At 35.8% G+C, this 19,780-nt stretch overlaps 1 protein-coding gene across 5 annotated transcripts in view; it reads right to left on the bottom strand.

Annotated features, from left to right (window-relative positions):
* CBLB (Cbl proto-oncogene B) overlaps window positions 1-19,780 on the bottom strand; it is a 232,229-nt gene that overhangs the window by 85,526 nt on the left and 126,923 nt on the right. For all 5 annotated transcript variants that reach the window (XM_088836714.1, XM_055417906.2, XM_055418073.2 and 2 more), the window contains exons 6-9: window positions 19,621-19,742; window positions 16,502-16,639; window positions 13,077-13,164; window positions 10,395-10,526 (exon numbers count right to left, since the gene is read on the bottom strand). In XM_088836714.1, coding sequence (XP_088692840.1) covers window positions 10,395-10,526; window positions 13,077-13,164; window positions 16,502-16,639; window positions 19,621-19,742 — 480 coding nt within the window. The remainder of the gene's footprint in view (window positions 1-10,394; window positions 10,527-13,076; window positions 13,165-16,501; window positions 16,640-19,620; window positions 19,743-19,780) is intronic.

Raw genomic sequence — 19,780 nt, forward strand, 5'->3', positions numbered from 1 at the left:
AAACTACCAGAGAACTAACCCTACTACTGCTACTGATAAGTCACTTCAGTCGTGTCTGACTCTGTGTGACCCCATAGATGGCAGCCCACCAGGCTCCCCCGTCCCTGGGATTCTCCAGGCAAGAAAACTGGAGTGGGTTGCCATTTCCTTCTCCAATGCATGAAAGTGAAAAGTGAAAGTGAAGTCGCTCAGTCGAGTCTGACTCTTCGCAACTCCATGGACTGCAGCCTACCAGGCTCCTCCATCCATGGGATTTTCCAGGCAAGAGTACTGGGGTGGGGTGCCATTGCCTTCTCCGAGAACTAACCCTAAGTGGCATCAAATAGTGAGAACTCACACAAAGGAAACCACTGGAATACAAGACCCAGCATCCCCCAACTACCAATAGCACCCTGTGCAGGATGCCTCATCTAAACAACATCTAAACAACAAACAAAACAAAAATACAAACCCAGTCATCAGCAGACAGGATTAGCACCTCACTCAGCCTTGCCCATCAGAGGAAAAACAAACAAAAACTCAGCATAAATCTCACCCTACAAGAAGCTTACACAAACCACTGGACCAAACTTAGGATGGCAGAAACCAAAAGGAAGAAAGAATTCAACCTTGAAGCCTGGGAAAAGGAGACATCACACACAATAAGTTAAAATAATAATAATAATAATGAAAAGACAGAGAAATACTACAAAAATGAAGGAACAAACTAGAAACACAGAAGTCCAAATAAATGAAGAGGAAACGACTTGAAAAAGAATTCAGAAAAATGATAGTAAAGATGATCACAAACTTTGAAAGCAAAATGGAGAAAACGCAAGAATCAATTAACAAAGACATAGAAGAATTAAATAATAAACATTCAGAGACAAATAACACAATTACAGAAATTAAAAATACTCTTATCCTCTTCCATCAAAGGTCAAACAGAATAAAAACCACAATCACAGAAAACTAACCAACCTGATCACATGGACCACAACTTTGTCTAACTCAATCAAACTATAAGCCTGACATATAGGGTCACCCAAGACAGATGGGTCATGGTGGAGAGTTTTGATTAAATGTAAGTTTTTGCACAGCAAACTATAAGCAAGGTGAGACTCAGAATGGGTGAAAATAACAGCAAATGAAACAAATGACAAGGTATAAATTTCCAAAATATACAAGCAGTACAACTCAATAGTAGAAAAACAAACAACCCAATCAAAAAGGGGGGAAAAGACCTAAACAGACATTTCTCCAAAGAAGACATACAGATGGCTAACAAACACATGAAAAGATGCTCAACATTGTTCATTATTAGAGAAATGCAAATAAAAACCACAATGAGATATCACCTCACACCAGTCAGAATGGCTATCATCAAAAAGTCTACAAATAATAAATGCTGGAGCGGGTGTGAAGAAAAGGGAACCCTCTTCCACTATTGACGGGAATGTAAACTGATACAGCCACTATGGAAGATGGTATGGAGATTCCTTAAAAAACTAGGAATTCAGTTCAGTTCAGTTCAGTTCAGTCACTCAGTCATGTCCGACTCTCAGCGACCCCATGAACCACAACACGAAAGGCCTCCCTGTCCATCACCAACTCCAGGAGTTCACTCAAACTCATGTCCATCGAGTCGGTGATGCCATCCAGCCACCTCATTCTCTGTCGTCCCCATCTCCTCCTACCCCCAATCGCTCCCAGCATCAGAGTCTTTTCCAGTGAGTCAACTCGTCGCATGAGGTGGCCAAAGTATTGCAGTTTCAGCTTCAGCATAAGTCCTTCCAATGAACACCCAGGACTGATCTCCTCTAGAATGCATGGTTGGATCTCCTTGCAGTCCAAGGGACTCTCAAGAGTCTTCTCCAGCACCACAGTTCAAAACCATCAATTCTTCGGCGATCAGCTTTCTTCACAGTCCAACTCTCACATCCATACATGACCACAGGAAAAACCATAGCCTTGACTAGATGGACCTTGGTTGGCAAAGTAATGTCTCTGCTTTTTAATATGCTATCTAGGTTGGTCATAACTTCCCTTCGAAGGAGTAAGCGTCTTTTAATTTCATGGCTGCAATAAGCATCCACAGTGATTTTGGAGCACAAAAAAATAAAGTCTGACACTGTTTCCACTATTCCCCATCTATTTCCCATGAAGTAATGGGACCAGATGCCATGATCTTTGTTTTCTGAATGTTGAGCTTCAAGCCAACCTTTTCACTCTCCTCTTTCACTTTCATCAAGAGGCTTTTTAGTTCCTCTTCACTTTCTGCCATTAGGGTGGTGTTATCTGCATATCTGAGATTACTGATATTTCTCCCGGCAATCTAGATTCCAGCCCAGCGTTCCTCATGATATACTCTGCATATAAGTTAAATAAACAGGGTGACAATATACAACCTTGACGTACTCCTTTTCCTATTTGGAACCAGTCTGTTGTTCCATGTCCAGTTCTAACTGTTGCCTCCTGGCTTGCATACAGGTTTCTCAAGAGGCAGGTCAGATGGTCTGGTATTCCCATCTCTTTCAGAATGTTCCACAGTTTATTCTGATCCACACAGTCAAAGGCTTTGGCATAGTCAATGAAGCAGAAATAGATGTTTTTCTGGAACTCTCTTGCTTTCTCCATGATCCAGCGGATCTCTGGTTCTTCTGCCTTTTCTAAAACCTGCTTGAACATCTGGAAGTTCACGGTTCATGTATTGCTGAAGCCTGGCTTGGAGAATTTGAAGCATGACTTTACTAGCATGTGAGATGAGTGCAATTGTGCAGTAGTTTGAGCATTCTTTGGCATTGCCTTTCTTTGGGATTGGAATGAAGACTGACTTTTTCCAGTCTTCTGGCCACTGCTGAGTTTTCCAAATTTGCTGGCATATTGAGTGCAGCACTTTCACAGCATCATCTTTCAGGATTTAAATAGCTCAATTGGAATTCCATCACCTCCACTAGCTTTGTTCGTAGTGATGCTCTCTAAAGCCCAGTTGACTTCACATTCCAAGATGTCTGGCTCCAGGTGAGTGATCAAGCCATCGTGACTATCTTGGTCGTGAAGATCTTTTTTGGAATATTACTCAGCCATGAAAATGAACACATGTGAGTCAGTTCTGATGAGGTGAATGAACCTAGAACCTATTATACAGACTGAAGTGAATCAGAAAGAGATTCTAACACACATATCCAGAATAGAGAAAAATGGTACTGAGGAATTTATTTACAGGGCAGTAACTGCAAAGAGACCCAACCAGTCCATTCTAAAGGAGATCAGTCCTGGGTGTTCATTTGAAGGACTGATGGTGAAGCTCCAGTACTTTGGCCACCTCATGCAAAGAGTTGACTCACTGGAAAAGACTCTGATGCTGGGAGGGATTGGGGGCAAGAGGAGAAGGGGACGACAGAGAATGAGATGGCTGGATAGCATCACCAACTCGATGGACATGAGTTTGAGTGAACTCCGGGACTTGGTGATGGACAGGGAGACCTGGTGTGCTGTGATTCATGGGGTCTCAAAGAGTTAGACACAACTGAGTGACTGAACTGAACTGAACCGAACTGAATGGAGGAAAAAACATAGAGAATAGACTGACGGACATGGTGAGAGGGGAGGAGAGGGTGAGATGTATGGAAAGAGTAACATGGAAGCTTACATTCAGTTCAGTTCAGTTTAAATAGATAGCCTATGGGAATTTGCCGTATGGCTCAGGAAACTCAAACAGAGGCTCTGTATCAACCTAGACGGGTGTGATGGGGAGGGAGATGAGAGGGAGGTTCAAAGGGAGGGTATATATGTATACCTATGGTTGATTCATGTTGAGGTCTGACAGAAAACAAAATTCTGTAAAGGAATTATCCTTCAGTGAAAAAATAAATTAAAAAACAAACAAAAAGAATGAATGAGGACAGTTAATGATGATACTAGAATAAGTAACAGAGAGAGATCTTTAGTTTTGATGTTCTTATATGATGGGCAAGGGGAAATGAGATTGATGAATCTAGACTCTTCTAGTTTTAATTTGGGAGGCCCATGAAAACAGTGAATCAGCAAAGGAGCATAGACATTCTGATCTGGAGGCTTGGACTAGAATCCTATACCCACAAATCCTAACTGTGTGACACTGGGTAAGCCATTTCATTTTATTTGTTGGATATAATGAAAGAATGCACATTTTAAGGGATATCTGAAAGGTAATGTAAGAAAAATTAATTCAAAGCTTTCCAAAGTGCTATGCAAATTCTGGTTCTTATAATTACTACAAAAATAGTCTCAGGAACAAAACAAAAGAGGTTAAGATAGCTGAGGAAACATACTGCAGCCATTACATGACTCTCAAAGTGAAAGAGGAGTTTCAACATTTTATCATGTACTAAGTACTTGTAATACTAAGTCTAAAAAGTTTCACTGAGGTTAGAAATTTGAAACCTGGTTGCTTTTGAAAGAAGATATATTAAAAGATAATTTCTTAGTGCCTCAAATGTGGTCCTTTGAGCTGACTTCTCAACTCTCAGTTACACTTCTTCCCCAACAATGCTCTCGAAATATGGGACATATAAAAATCTCTTTAATCACATGTCATGTTCAAATCAGCTTATCCATTTTCATCTACTGACTTTTTATGAAGCATTTTGAATATTCCAATATCTTTCCTCTAAATTATTTTGAAACAATATGCAGGAGGAATAACTAAAAGAAAAAATTAATTTTATTTTTAACTGATTTAAAGTCCTTGGCAGTAATTAAAAACAAGGCTGTATATCCAACTGGCATATATATATATATATATATATATATATATATATATCCACACACACACACATATATATCCTTTTTTTTATTTTGGAAGGAAATTTGAAGAACATATTTTATAGCCTGTCCTGTTCATGAGCTCAGAAGATATTTTCTATATTCCTGAAAGGAAAAATTGAATAAAAACAATTCCTTATTTGACACCTTATGTAGTAACCCTGCTACATCACTTCCATATAACGTGCTGTTACAAAAAAGAAGACGGAGGAGTTCAGGGTAAAGAAGAAAATGTTTTGTTAATATTCGTGGAACAGTGTGGAAGTGAAAGAAAACTCTCCCAAGTTTCATTGCCAAGGATAGAATAGAAATGCCTCATCCACAGTGATACTGCTTCAAAGAATGCCTCTAGAGAGGTGATTACTCAAGCTTACTTAGTATTCTGTGCAAACTCAGGTTTGCTTATTCAATTTATTAAATAACACAGATGTTTCAGAAGGAGAAGAAAGTATCTGACACTTCTTTGGAGGCATGACTAATGGGCCATTATGACAGCAATTAGAGTAACCACTTGCAGCTTGAAACAACTGACTGACACCTCCACCGTGCATGTCTTAGGTTTCCATTAATTATATAAACTTTAAGTCTCCGATGAATTTCAATTAAACCAAAGTAGGGCATCAAATGGAAGGAAAAGTTAGTGAAGAGCGACTTGCTAAAGATTCACAATGGTTGAACACAGAATGTTTTATGGTCTGGGTTTAATATTTCCTATTGGACTCTGATTGATTTGTCAGAGCTTCTTGGCAGACATGCACCTTTTAAAATCCTTTTCATGTCAATACACCCAACCAAAGTAGCAGAAAGTAACAAAAATATTTCCCATCCATAATTTAATTTGAAAGATATCAGGATATTCAAGTGATTATTAGTACTGTGCCCCTCTATAAAATTTTTAGATTTAATTTTAACTTCTTGTGGTATGGACTGGGTCTTGAGTATAGAACCTGGGACAGAGAAGATGCTCAAAGATTGTTTCCTAAATAAATAACAGTGGATTTGAGATACTAGAGAATGATGGATGTCATTCCATGTCAGCTTGTACCAAGCAAGTTAAGGGATATCAAATTATTCTTGTGCACAATTAAGTTTGAAAACTCAATTTTTTCTCTCACAGAAAAACAAGCATATAGAAACAAAAACACTGGTTTTAAAGTCACAAAACACATTCTAGCCGTTTACCATTTTGAATAGGAAAAAAAGAAAGACACATATTACTACATGTACTCATATCCAGAGAGTCACATAACATTTCCAATTACATCTACAAGCTTATGTACAATGTTTGACAGCACAGTATAGAACTATAGAAAAGTCCCATACTTGTGTTTATTTGTCCTTATTTTGACAATCAATTAGGTAAAATTCAGTGAGCAGCTCACTCATGTGAGGATTTAGTATAGCTGATGTGTGTTAACTGTTTTAACTAGATTTACTGTATAAGACCTTTGTTTTTATTAAATAACAGGGGTATTTTGCAATAATGTGTTTAAATGATTGTCAAATACTGCGGTCCATACAAAACTATGAAAGCTGTCAAAACAGATTTTTTGGTTGGCAGCAAGAGGTGCTGAGTGAAATCTATATGTACATGTAGAAACATTCAGGTTATCCAAAAGTGAAAATGTTCACAAGCCGAAGCTTCTTTAACGACTAAATTCCCATTGAGATACAGACTACTGAACATCACTTTGAAATTCCCAAATGTTGACCCAACAACAGTTGTCTTTGGGGTAGAGAAAACTTGAATCAGAGATCACTGTGCATCTCTTGGTGTTAAAAGAGCAATAAATAGAAACTTGGTCTTCCTGGCTATAGGTTTAGTACCAATAATATTGCTAGCAATATAAAAAAATTACAAAAAAACAAAATGTGAAAAGTTGAAGGGAATCACTCAGCAGCTACTGAATGGAACAAATGGAGCTGAGGCTTGAATTTCTTATAATTCATTCACAGATCTTGAGCATGCTAAAGAGTCTTTGAAAAGACTACAGATACATTTCAGAAGAGAAACGGACAGAACTGAGACATTACAAAGGCTTTTTGACAACTGATCTTCAATATCAATGTCTTTTAACTTGTTATCTTAGTTCTGGCCATCCCAGGTGGTGCTAGTGGTTAAGAATCTGCCTGACATCAAGAGATACAACAGACACTGGTTCAATTCTAGGTTGGGAAGAGCCTCTGGAGGAGGCATGGCAACCCACTCCAGTATTCTTCCCTAGGAAATCCCATGGACGAGGAGTCTGGCAGGCTACAGTTCATGGGGTTGCAAAGAGTTGGGACACAACGTGGGCTTCCCAGTGGCTCAGCTAGTAAAGAATCCACCTGCAATGCGGTTTGATCCCTGGGTTGAAAAGATCCCCTGGAGAAGGGAAAGGCTACCCACTCCAGTATTCTGGCCTGGAGAATTCCATGGACTATACAATCCATGGGGTTGCAAAGAGTTGGACACGACTGAGAGACTTTCACTTTCACTTTTCACTACGAGACTAAACAAGAACAACATACAGATTACAGAGACATATACAAAAATGTATCAGAAAAATACTTATTAATCATAAAACATCCTGTGTGGGAAGAATTTTAAAGATGCTGAAATACTGCCTTTGCATATTTTTCATTAACCTATAAAAATTCTATGATTATATTAGGATAATAACATTATTCACTAGTGACATGAGTGTGATTTATTTTGATTATTTCAACTTTCTAAGCACTTTAGAATTCGTGAATTTTTTTTTCCTATTTAACTTACTCAAGTACTACTTTATTGCTATTTTTTCACATAGCTTCTCCTAAAATTTTACTCAGAGACAATTTTTAGCACTTGACAATTTATGTACTTCCTCAATCTCTAAAACTAAGAAGTACTAAAGAGTTTAAAAAAAAATTCAAATATTAACAATTACAAATTGACTGAACCTATCTTAACATAAGGCCATTAGAAAAGCATAAAGCGAATCAAGTAATTGATTAGCTACAAGCAAGAGGAACTGTACCATTTGGAGGCGACAGAATAAAATATAGAAAAGTTGTGGTGATGTAAAGGGTGAAGGATTAATAACACAGCCATGACAACTGGGAAATACCCCTGTGTCCTTGAACATAACAAACCTATTGCAAGTAGTGCACAGACTCACTAGAATAAATACATATCACTGGCCCTGGAGTTTTAAAAGATTAACTTCATTTAAGAAGAATACTGAAACTAAAATAAGCAAAACCTCTTCTTTGTTTCACATTCAGCTCTACTCTTTCACTTACTCTGAGCCACAAGGTAAACAGCTATTTTGTATGACACTATAAATGATAATCTTTACTAACCAAAGGTTTCTGCCAACATAGTGGGAACTTCCTCTGAACTTCCGAACGCTAAGTTTCAAGATGAAGATGCTAGGTCCTGCAATATGCTTGTATTTGTATGTTTCAAGCCCAGGACCACAGAGAAAGGGCTGAAGTACGCAGGCCATCTGTGGAGGTAGAGTACCGGGAACCTGTACCAGCCTAAAATTCTGGTTTTCTTTAGGGAGAAAAGCAAACTTTTACTTTCTTCAAACCTGTAAGAACCATACTGCTGCACTGAAGATGTAACTCTATCTAAAGGGCTGACAAACATATTTGGCCTCTGTCAGTTTAATGCTTGCCCTGAAATACTTAAAGGGTTTCAGGTAAAGCAAATAATCTTAAAGTGGCCCCCTCCCTGTCAGTCAGGCACTGAGTCAATAACATCTCTACAATATTTTCTACTGATACTTTTGAAATCCATTTGCAAACTGATAGTTTTGTCTTCTACCAGTGTAACTAAATTTATTGAAACATTTATTTTTTTAAAAAAAGGCACTGCTATGTCTGCAGAACTATTATTTGTTAACATAAACAGCAATCAAGTAACTGTATGTTGAGAGTTTGCTGATGCCATACCTGGGCATTGCTTCTCCTCCAACTTCTCCCTGTACTACACAAGATTCAGAAGCATCATACAGGGATAAAGGGAAATGAGGGCAAGGAAAAACTCAGGTAAAATATAAATCAAATGCATACAGAAAGAGCACCATGTAGGGAAGCTGAATCTTTACCAATGAAGGAAAGATATCTGGGAGCTCAGAATGGCTCTGTAAATGTAAATCAATTATAATTCATTTCCTAGTTCTTCCTCTTTTTCTTCATCCATTTTTAAAAGTTCCCCAAAGGTAAAAAGAGGCCCTCTTCACAAGAATGCGAAAATGTGAAAATCATTAATATCCTATCATCAAGTAATGAGCTCAACAAACATCAACGCTCCTATGATTTTGCACTGCCCTGTCCAGATCCCCTGAGGCCATCCTTTCTGTGGAAACACACAGGTTCTGGGCTAGAGAGAAGGTTCAGGAATACGGATGCTCATGATAACGCTCAATTGCAAATTTTTTTACAGGCTTGAAAGTTTAATGATTTGTTTTCTAAATCCAATCAACAATACTGACTTCAACACTGACTGTGTTAAAACAGAGTAGCTAAAAACGTGCTTGAGCAAAGTACTCTGCGAATCCTCCAAATACTCAAAACTAGAAATCTGTCCAAAGATCTATTTTAAAATCTCCAACCTTTATTACAGATAAAGAAATATTTTAAAGAAGCCGTTGGGAAAACCAATTATTTTCTAGGTCTTATTCTAAAACATCAAATCAATTTCTATTTATTGATTGCCTACAGAATGGAAGGCAGCTTGCCTTAGATTCTGTTGCTGTAAATTGGAAAATTTAGTGACTATGGGAACTAAAGACATTTGGGAAACTTTCTGTCTGATTCTCCTGTTTTAGCCTTACAGAGAAATTGGAGATATATGTGAGACAGGAGCCATACCTTCTCAAGAGAAGTGTTGAAACATCAACGTAAGATTTATCTACTAGGGTTTACTTTGCTTGAGAATCTGATCTATTATAAATAGAATCTGGGCTACAATAAATATGATTAGTTTGCAACATTGGTAAGTGATATTCTGAAATCAACAGTGTTATAGAAGCAGAACTACTTATGATTAATATTGTAAGATTAAGTTATATTAATTTTATATATTAAACAAATAACAGTGAAAGAAAGGGCTTCCCTGGAAGCTCAGCTGGTAAAGAATCCATTTGCAATGCAGGAGACCCCAGTTAGATTCCTGGATTGGGAACATCCCCTGGAGAAGGGATAGGCTACCCACTCCAGAATTTTGGGGCTTCCCTGGTGGCTCAGATGGTAAAGAGTCCACCTGCAATGTGGGAGACCTGGGTATGAGCCATGGGTCAGAAAGATGCCCTGGAGGAGAGCATGGCAACCCAGTATTCTTGGCTGGAGAATCCCCATGGACAGACAGGGCTACAGTCCATGGGGTAACAAAGAGTAGGACATGACTGAGCAACTAAGCACAGCACAGCACAAAGAAAACATGAAAACCCAACAAAAAGTCAAATTATGGAAGTGAAAGACTCAAACAAATGAGATTTTTTTAAAAAATCAACCGTTCAAACAAACACTTATCAGTATGACTTTCTGAATCCTTAAGATGAAGAAAACTGAAAAAAGACATATTCATAGGGAATATAAGGAAGACATCAACATGACCAATTAAATCTTGACTATACCTGCCAGGCTGTAAGACAAGAGGTGCACATCAGGTGCCCACAAGGCTCAATCTTGACATCCTTGTCGTTCTCAGCACAAATCTTACAGAGCTGGAAAGTGGAACCCATCTCACAATATAATTCATATTGTTCCTGGAATTGGGGGAGCAAAAAAGGCAATGTTAATGTATCTTTTTGCATGAACTGATAATACTGAATTTTCTTAAATACCATGACTTACAGTAAATTCCTCACACTTGATCCTGTCAGATCAAACTGCCATTTAAGATATGTTTTAAATTGGTAGTCACAATTTGGTCTATAAAATTAAAAAGATTTTATCAGCAACTGCATAACCTTTTTAATACTTTGGATTATTTAACATTTTGTACTGTTCCTTTAGGAAGGTACTTGCATCAATAGGGTGATTTAAGAGACAAACGTATGGTTTTAAATGCAATAAAAAACAATACTTTTCTCTGTAAATACGATATACTCATCTAATTATAATGTCAAAATTGCAATACAGCTGACAATTTTATTTCTTAGACATCTATCTAGCAAATTTCAGGACGGAAAATTTGCCAAGGTCCTTCTGCATGCTATGTACTGTTGTCCACATTTATTATGTCATATAATCTCCAAAGTATAATAAGATACACTGAATTTTAAAAAACCTGAGGCTCAGTAGTATAAATTATTTTCCTCAAATTCTATATTAAACTCCTATTTGCGTACTCTTTTCCCAGTTTAACATGATCAAAACCCTAATCATTTCAGCTACCAAAAATTGTTTTATTAAAAATCTATTCTCTTTATTCACTAGTTTAGATGCTTTTGGCATATTTAAATTCTCGGTGTTCAAATAATGAAAAGATCTCTGTCACAAAGAAGACTCAGATATATTGGTAAGAATAAAGAAAGTATGAACAGAGAGTGTTACTTAATAGGGATAAAAGAAAAGGAGTTATCGAAACAAATATTTGTTTAAATAAGGCAATGTGTTAGTCTAGTAAGTACGTACTACATACATGGCCCTGGACAAGATGAATAAATGACAATATTTAATCCCTCACCTAGTGAAAGATCTTACAATCTCAGTGAGAAAAAATATATATGTATAAACACATAGATACACACAACCATATACTCATTCTGTCTACCATGGTATAAGTGTGACTATATAATTTAAAATAAATTCAGGGAAAGAGTAGATCAAGATGGAAAAGATGTCCAAAGTATCATATATATCACTGAAATCCCGAAAAGAATAGATAAGTATCTATGTGTGTGTGTCCTCAGTCTCTTCACTCGTGTCCGACTCTTTGCAACCCTATAGACTGTAGCCCGTATACTGGTTATGCAACTCAATGGACCAATCTACAATTAATAAAAAAATTAAAATAAGATAAAATCACACTTGCAGAAGCCAATGCAACCAAAGAGGTAAGCTATTCAAATATTTATGAGTAGTTTAAGAGAATGATACTACTCCTGAATATGAATTTTAAATTAATTTTTAAACAAAGCCTTTATAATGAGAAATTGTCTCCTGTGTCTTTTTACATATATTAGAAAACACAGAATCAGTACATAATGTTTTAAATGGCTTTCATATATTAAATTTTTAAAACTGCCCAAAAGAGTACACATGTCAACAAGTATATTTAAATATCAAGACCAATGAAATCTAAAGTAGAAATGAAAAATTATCTACTGTTTTCCCTAAAACTTATCACTTGGTTTTATTAGAGTTTTATTATTATACAAAGCACAAAATATCCAAATTTTAAAATTTCTTAAAACTCAGCTACATTTAAAATAAAATATTGGAAGTTCTCTTTCAAAGACTGTTGCCAAATTAGTGTTTTTCATTTTTATTTTTTTAAAGTGCATTCACATGTTCACAAATGGTAATTTTTATTTATAAAATTGAAGTTACATAATGTCTTTTTACAAAATCAAATGTTACATAATTAAGCTTTACATAACTTTTTACATAACAGGATGCAGAAGTTCCTATGTGAGTGTTCAGAGCTACCTTCCTCTTGTTAAAGACTTTACAGGATAATGAAGTATGAGTATACTATGGTATTTAACCTATGACTGAATACAGGTATTTGGTATACTGTAATATTTCATTTTTAAGAAAAATGCTAAAGTGAACATCGTGGTATACAGATCTTTGTGTGTATATTCAAGTGATACGTATATGGAATCTAGAGTCAAACATGTTTAGGTTTTGGTAACTATTGAATATCACCCTCAAGAAAGACTTTACCAAGTCACCCCCACAAGTCATAACCTATAAGGGTGCCAACAGTGGATTTACAAGAATACAAGTCTCCAATAGGTTTCAATTACTCATTTGACTCTAAAAACTAATGCATACAATTATTCTAATCTTCCCTGAAGTTTTCTAAAGTTAAATCTCTCTCCTCTCCTATCAATCTGCCTACCTACAGATTTATCTATTTCCCCACATAAATGTCAGTATTATACTGGAAGCAGAAATATTAACAAGAGATTTTTATCCAAAAAATGAAGAAAATTCTGTAATTTCTTTTCAAACACTCTTAGAATTCCTTAAATATATTTTGCATTAAATATCTGTACATGAATTTACCAATTATTAAGAATGTTATTTCAAAGGCATCACAAATACTTATTAATTTTAAATATGTGTCCAGAAATTGTCCTTACCTGTGTAACTTTTATATGATCATGGGGTGTAGGTTCACATAATCCAGTTAAATCAGGATTATAACTCCTCCCATCAGGATAAAGATAGCTGGATTATAAACAGAAATTTTATTTACATAACTACATACAAGTCTTAACTGCCTTTTAGGTTATGTAATCAGATTCTTCTATATTCAAATGCACATTTTGATGTCTCCTTTTTATGTATTTTACATCAAGAATTTATTTTATCACTGTTTCCATAATACTACAAGTTATTTTTAGGAAATTTAAAATCTAGGAAATTTTTTTAATAAAAGAAATATATAATGAATATGGACTCAGCCATTAAGCAATCATTTTCAATTAAATACCTTTAGTATATGTATTGGAGAAGAAAATGGCAACCCACTCCAGTATTCTTGCCTGGAGAACTCTATGGAGCCTGGCAAGCTGCAGTCCATGGGGGTCACAAGAGTCAGACATGACTGACTAACACTTTCACTGGTTACTCGTGTTCTATTCCAAAATACTCAGAATATACACCTATTTGCAATTATTACATCTTTCACATGAAGCAAAATTAATGTTACATTTTATACTATGCTTAGTACTACTAGGAAACAAAAATAGAATTAAAGCTCACAATTTTCTCATAAAAGTTATCCAAACATTTTTGCGGTTTTTTCTTTCTCTAGTTTCCCATCCCCTTTCTTTCCGTTTCACCTTCCATTTACCCTGGCACATACACACATGTGCACATACACAAAGGTTACAACTCTATGTTTCATTTATTTCAAATGAAGCTACCAACAGAATGGTTTATAAACATAAGGTTCCATTACTAGAGAGAATTACTAAAAGTTATCATGCCATTTGCTGTGCTAAACCAGTGCTTAGTTATTCAGAAATCCATTTAAAAAAATGAAGCCGATCATGTTGGTAAGCACCTATATTAGATTAGGAAATGAGTAATATTACTGCTGGATTTCATCAATTCATTAAGTTATAGGTGATTTTGTTTGTTAACTTTTTGTTTTAGATTTTTGAATGATAAGAATATAATACTACAGTGGTGAATAAAGGGCAAAACTATACTAAAACTATTATGTAAAGTAACAAAAAATATTTATCCATAAATAGTCTATAGATATGTTAGTGTTTAAAATTCTACAAGAAAATCAGGAAAAAATAAACCTAGAGGACAGGCAATTCTCATATGGCAAGGAGAAAATCAGTGAGTGGGTTTTTTTGTTATTGTATTTTTAAGATTTAGGAAAAGAAGTTGACTACATATGACCATGATACAAATTTTAAAGTGTCATTATAGGGAAGGATAAAATGCTACAAATGTTATAGAAGTGATAAGCAAAAGTTGGTAACTTTCTTTTTATATTTATTCATCACACTTCAAGAGTGTTGAATTCTAGGGGGAATTCAGAAATGAAAGATTACAAAATGACAATAATTTTGCTAGAGAAAAGGTTTAAAAATTCTGTATAGGAGCAATTCAATGATTATGGTCTTCAATACTGTTGCTGCTGAGTCCCTTTCAATGGCATTGAAGGAATAAGGAATCTTGGCTAGTTATCAAAGTAAACTTCTTTATCACTTATGTCCCAAAATATCAGATTAACTATAAGGAAAGGACAAATGACCCAGACAGTTGGAAACAGTTGGACAGATGATATCCTGTGTTTTTACTGATCTTTTGTTGTTGCTGTTGTTTCATGTCTGACTCTTTGCAACTGCATGGATTGTAGCCAGCCAGGCTCCTCTCACCATGGGATTTCCCAGGTAAGAATACTGCAGTGGGTTGCCATTTCCTTCTCCAGGGCATTTTCCAGACCCAGGGATCAAACCCAGGTCCCCTGTATTGGCAGACAGACTCTTTACCTCTGAGACACCAGGAAAGCCCACAATATAAATAAGATATATCAAAATTAGTCCATTCACAGATTTGCCCACTCGTGATCTCCTTTTATAAATTAAAACTCTGAAGTACATTTTCTTCAAAACAAAATTCCTGTTATAATGGATAGAAAGCCACACATATGAATCCTTTGATGTACTAGAGGTAAGGTATAAATAACGGAATAGCAAATTTATAATTTAAAAAAGGAGAAATACAGACTTTAGTACCAGTTTGCCATTCATTCTTACATAACTATTTCTTAAAATTCACAACTTCTATCCATTCACATGGAGCCCATCACTTTTTCTTTTTCCTGTTCTTACTTTGGCAAAGTAAAATTTTGCTACTGGAAACTATTTGCTCTTTCTGGTAGACTTTCCCTTTACAAGTTTCTATCACAGGAATACAGTCAATATTTTACAGTAACTATAAATGGAGCCGAATAAGTGCCGAAGAATGGACACTTTCGAACTGTAGTGCTAGAAAAGACTCTTCAGAGTCCCTTGGACAGCAAGGAGATCAAGCCAATAAATCCTAAAGGAAATCAATCTTGAAAATTCACTGAAAGGACAGATGCTGAAGCTGAAGCTCCAATACTTTGGCCCCTGATGAAAAGAGCTGACTCACTGGAAAGGACTCTGAGGCTGGGAAAGATCGAGGGCAGGAGGAAAAGGGGACAACAGTGGATAAACTGTTTGAATGGCATCACTGACTCAACGGACACGAGTTTGTGCAAACATCAGGAGAGAGGGAAGGACAGGGAAACCTGGCATGCTGCAGTGCATGCAAAGAGTCAGACATGACTGAGTGACTGAACAACAACAAATGGAGTATAACCTTCCAAAATTGTGAATCATTATACTGGTCACCTGTAACATTTAACACTGTACCTCACTTACACTTTAACTAAAAAAAAAAAAAGACAAAAGAGAGGAAGCGAAAAAGGGTGGGAGAGAAGGAAGGTATGTTTCAGAGACACAGGAGCACAGTGCTCCCCAGGGAAATGAAATTCCAGGCCCCTTTAATAACCAGCTGTATTTTTCTGAGACAGAAGAGCAGATGGATGGCTCTTTGGAGCGGGTTGCTTTTGTGAGATGTCTGTGGCAATCCCACAAAGCGAGCTTCTTTGCAGTTTTACTAACAGTCTAAGAACAGAGCCTATCAGAATCTGCCCATGATCCCAACAGCAGGATTAAAAGACCCTATACTGACTGAGAGTACAAATTGGGAGCACAGGAGCACAGCTAGATAGGGAACAATCAAACAACCATTCTGCTGTGTCCATTCTCCAACTGTACAGTATTTTCTAACATTTCTAAGGAAATATTGAGATCTGAAGGTGGTGAAGACCATGCTAAAAAAAAAAAATCAAATAATTAGGTTACTTTAAATTTACTATTTTAAGAAATGAACAATAAAATCTAAGGATCATCCATTTCTTAGTTTTAAAATAAAAACCAGTCAGACCATCAGCCTCTATCTTCCACATCTGTGAACAATAAACACTCCAACTCCCATGTCTCATACTCACAATCCTTCCCTGCTGCCATCAATCAGGGCTTGAAATAAGGGCTTGTTGTGCGGTATGGTCTGTAAGATATTGCCATCCCCTGTCACATAGCCAATGGCCCACTGCCCCAGCCTGGTGCAGCTTAACCGGAAAATGTAGCTGTGAAACATAAGAAAATTATGTTTAAACACTTTCAAAATGTCTGCTCGCTAACTACTACCAAACAATTGTTAGATTTTCTTTAAGCAAAGATTAAACAAAATCATTTAGAATTTCTATCTTCAAACTTATTTTTACACTTTTCTTCTTCTCCATTTACTGATCTGCAAAAGAAATAATGACAGTAATTCCACTTAAATATCCCTAGAGTTCTGTGAAAAAATAATCGAAGTTGTAAACCATCAAATAATTTACCACCATCATCATTAGAGGTTTGCTCTGCATGAAAGTGCTGGTGGTGTGAAACAGCTGTGACATTTTTGGAAAGCAAAAATAAAATAAGTAAAAATTAATTTGGCTAGCTCAGACATAAATTGAGCCAGTCTACTATGGAATTCAATACATTATTTTGTCATCTTAAAATTATGTACTTTTAGTTATTAAAAACTTGTTTAAAAGTAATACTTTTCTTTCAAGTATTACAGCCATTCATATTTAAACAAAAGATCAAAGAGCTGAACTATATTAATGGGAAAACAAACTAGGTAAGTTCATGGTCTCCCTCTAATCCTGTCAAGTTCAATGTCTTGTGATAGGAAATAAAAACAGTTATAAAATATAAAACAAATTAATGACAATGTCAGAAGACACTGACTTGGTTTTAAATTCATTATTATTTACTATGATTAGCTAATTATCTTATCAACTTACTATATTTTACATCATTTCCCTGAATTTAAGTGTATTACACTCAATCTTATTCATGATATCCATATCTGGATTTTATAACACCTTAAGCAGATCGAAAGTAGGCTAACTTAAGCTATATTTGAGTACCCTGATTGCTATATGTATGTGGAAGAAATAAGCCTCTGTTCATTACATTAGTTATTGATTAAACAAGTACTGTAATAAAAACTTTAACAGATAATTTAGCATATATAACAGCTACACAGTCATTAGATTTACTTAGTTTGGATATCGAGTACTGCAATGTGGTTTCATCTTTGAAGAAAACTGGGTTCTTTAAAGAAAGGAAGAAGTGATTTTCATATTGGTTTTGGACCTGTTGGAAAGGACTTTCCAAGAAGTCTAAAAACATTCTCCTAGAAAGCTTAAAAATAAATATCAACTTCTCACTTAGCATCCTTAATCGTAATCATCCAAAATAATTCCACACAGACATGACTGTCAGTTGGATCCAAATAAAGTACAACCTTAAGAACTCAAATGTCCATGAAATATACCCAACTATTTTCTTTACCATGAAGCCAAAGAGATGAACCATTTTCTGAGAGAAAGGACCACTCCAGCAAATATTTATTAAAATCATTTGGCTGTTCACTGAATTTTCCTAAACACATTTTAAATACCCTATCACATGTACATACAACAGTTTATCACAGACTGATCATTTCATCTTTAACGAAAACTTAGAAGAAATAACTGATACAAGGCAAGAAGGGAAGGAAAAGAAGACATCCTTCCAGAGAGCACTACCTTAAAAGCACTATTCGAATAGTGATGAGTTCTGGCTTTTATTAATACTTCCAACACAGCCATTAATTATCTCCATGATCTTGAACAAGAGAACAAACACAAAAAGGACTCACTTTATTATTTTTTTTAGAACTGGAGATAATTTCCCAAATGGTTTCTGTGTTAAATCTGTATGACAGAATGATTCCAATGGTATTATATCTTTCAAATCATACTCCAGAAACAAGAGATACTTTGATGCCAATCAACAGAGCAAAAGTTATGGAAAAATTTGGTTATGAGAGATCCCTGAATGAAACAAAATGACTCACCTAAGCCATTGTCAATGTGCACAATAAATGACCTGCTCTTGTAGTCACAATGAGAACCAGTTCTCAGTCTAAACCTTTGACTCCACAGGAGCCACACTGTTTTCTGTACCTACAACCGCCTTCTAATATAAAAATATAAAAATTCTTAGAAATAGAAGAGGTGGAAATTTTTCCATTATGGCAAAGAGGGAAGAAATCATCAATAACTGACTGTTTGAAAATACTTTCTTAAAGGACAAATGACATTTGCACTAAAAATCAAATAAAAATAGTATTAGAAGAAAAAAGTAGACTTGAAAAATACTAAACTTCTAAAATGAAATGACCCCTATATGAACATCAGTGCTCTCATGGACAGTGGGATGGTGTCTCCTACTAAATGCTGTAAGTGAGGAAGGGCAGTCTCACTGTCATGACCATCATACCCAGCAGACTGCATGCCACAGCACAAATGCCTACTACGTGCCTGGTACATTTCTAGACTGGCTATGGGGAAAATGTCTGCACCAGGGGAGAGAGATTTTCTGATCCCAGATATGCCATTAATAAGGTCTGCTCTCTTAGACAAAGCCAGAGAGGCTGATTCACAGAGCTAAGCTCTGTGAGTTTCATTCAATTTCAACACCAGGCATGAGATTATGGAAGAACTTCTCAAGGACATGACACTGGTTTGGATTGCTAGCAACAGGTTTATATGTTTATGAACTTACTACACATTTATCATGTATCTGTTCACTTATATTTATATGTAACTATGTGATTATCATAGAACCAAACTGAATGTCTTGAAAAATACCCTAAAATAATGAACATGAAACTGATTTGTCACTAGCACAGTATTCAAGTATTCAAATATACAATTTTGTACACAAACACATGTCATGAAAAGAGTTAATATGCTAATATCTTATTCCAATTTTAAACTCTGAGACTCATTCTCTAAATTCATCAAATTTCATATTACCATATCCTCTTTCACTTTATGAACATTAAGTTTCAGAACAAGCATAACATACCAATTTGAATAACTGAATTAGGAAGCACTGTTTTGGTCTATTAGCATTTCCCTCCCCTCAACCCCATGTGTATAACTGATTTACTCAGGAATGAACCACCAAGGACTTTCCATCTTTACATACATCACATAATATTACTGCCAAAAAGTCTTACCTTCCGGGTTTAGTGCTGTATTTCTGTAGCCGTGCTTTTACTTCATCATATGTGAGAAATGCCATGTAACCCGGATGTGTTACAGCTAAGAAATTCCAATTCCGTAAAATAGAGCCCCAGGGCTAAAAGTATAAGCAAATTAAAAGATTACCTAGAGAAT

This window comes from Moschus berezovskii, chromosome 1 (genome assembly GCF_049115385.1).
Source record: "Moschus berezovskii isolate FMDL1 chromosome 1, NW_MosBer_1.0, whole genome shotgun sequence".
NCBI lineage: Eukaryota > Metazoa > Chordata > Mammalia > Artiodactyla > Moschidae > Moschus > Moschus berezovskii.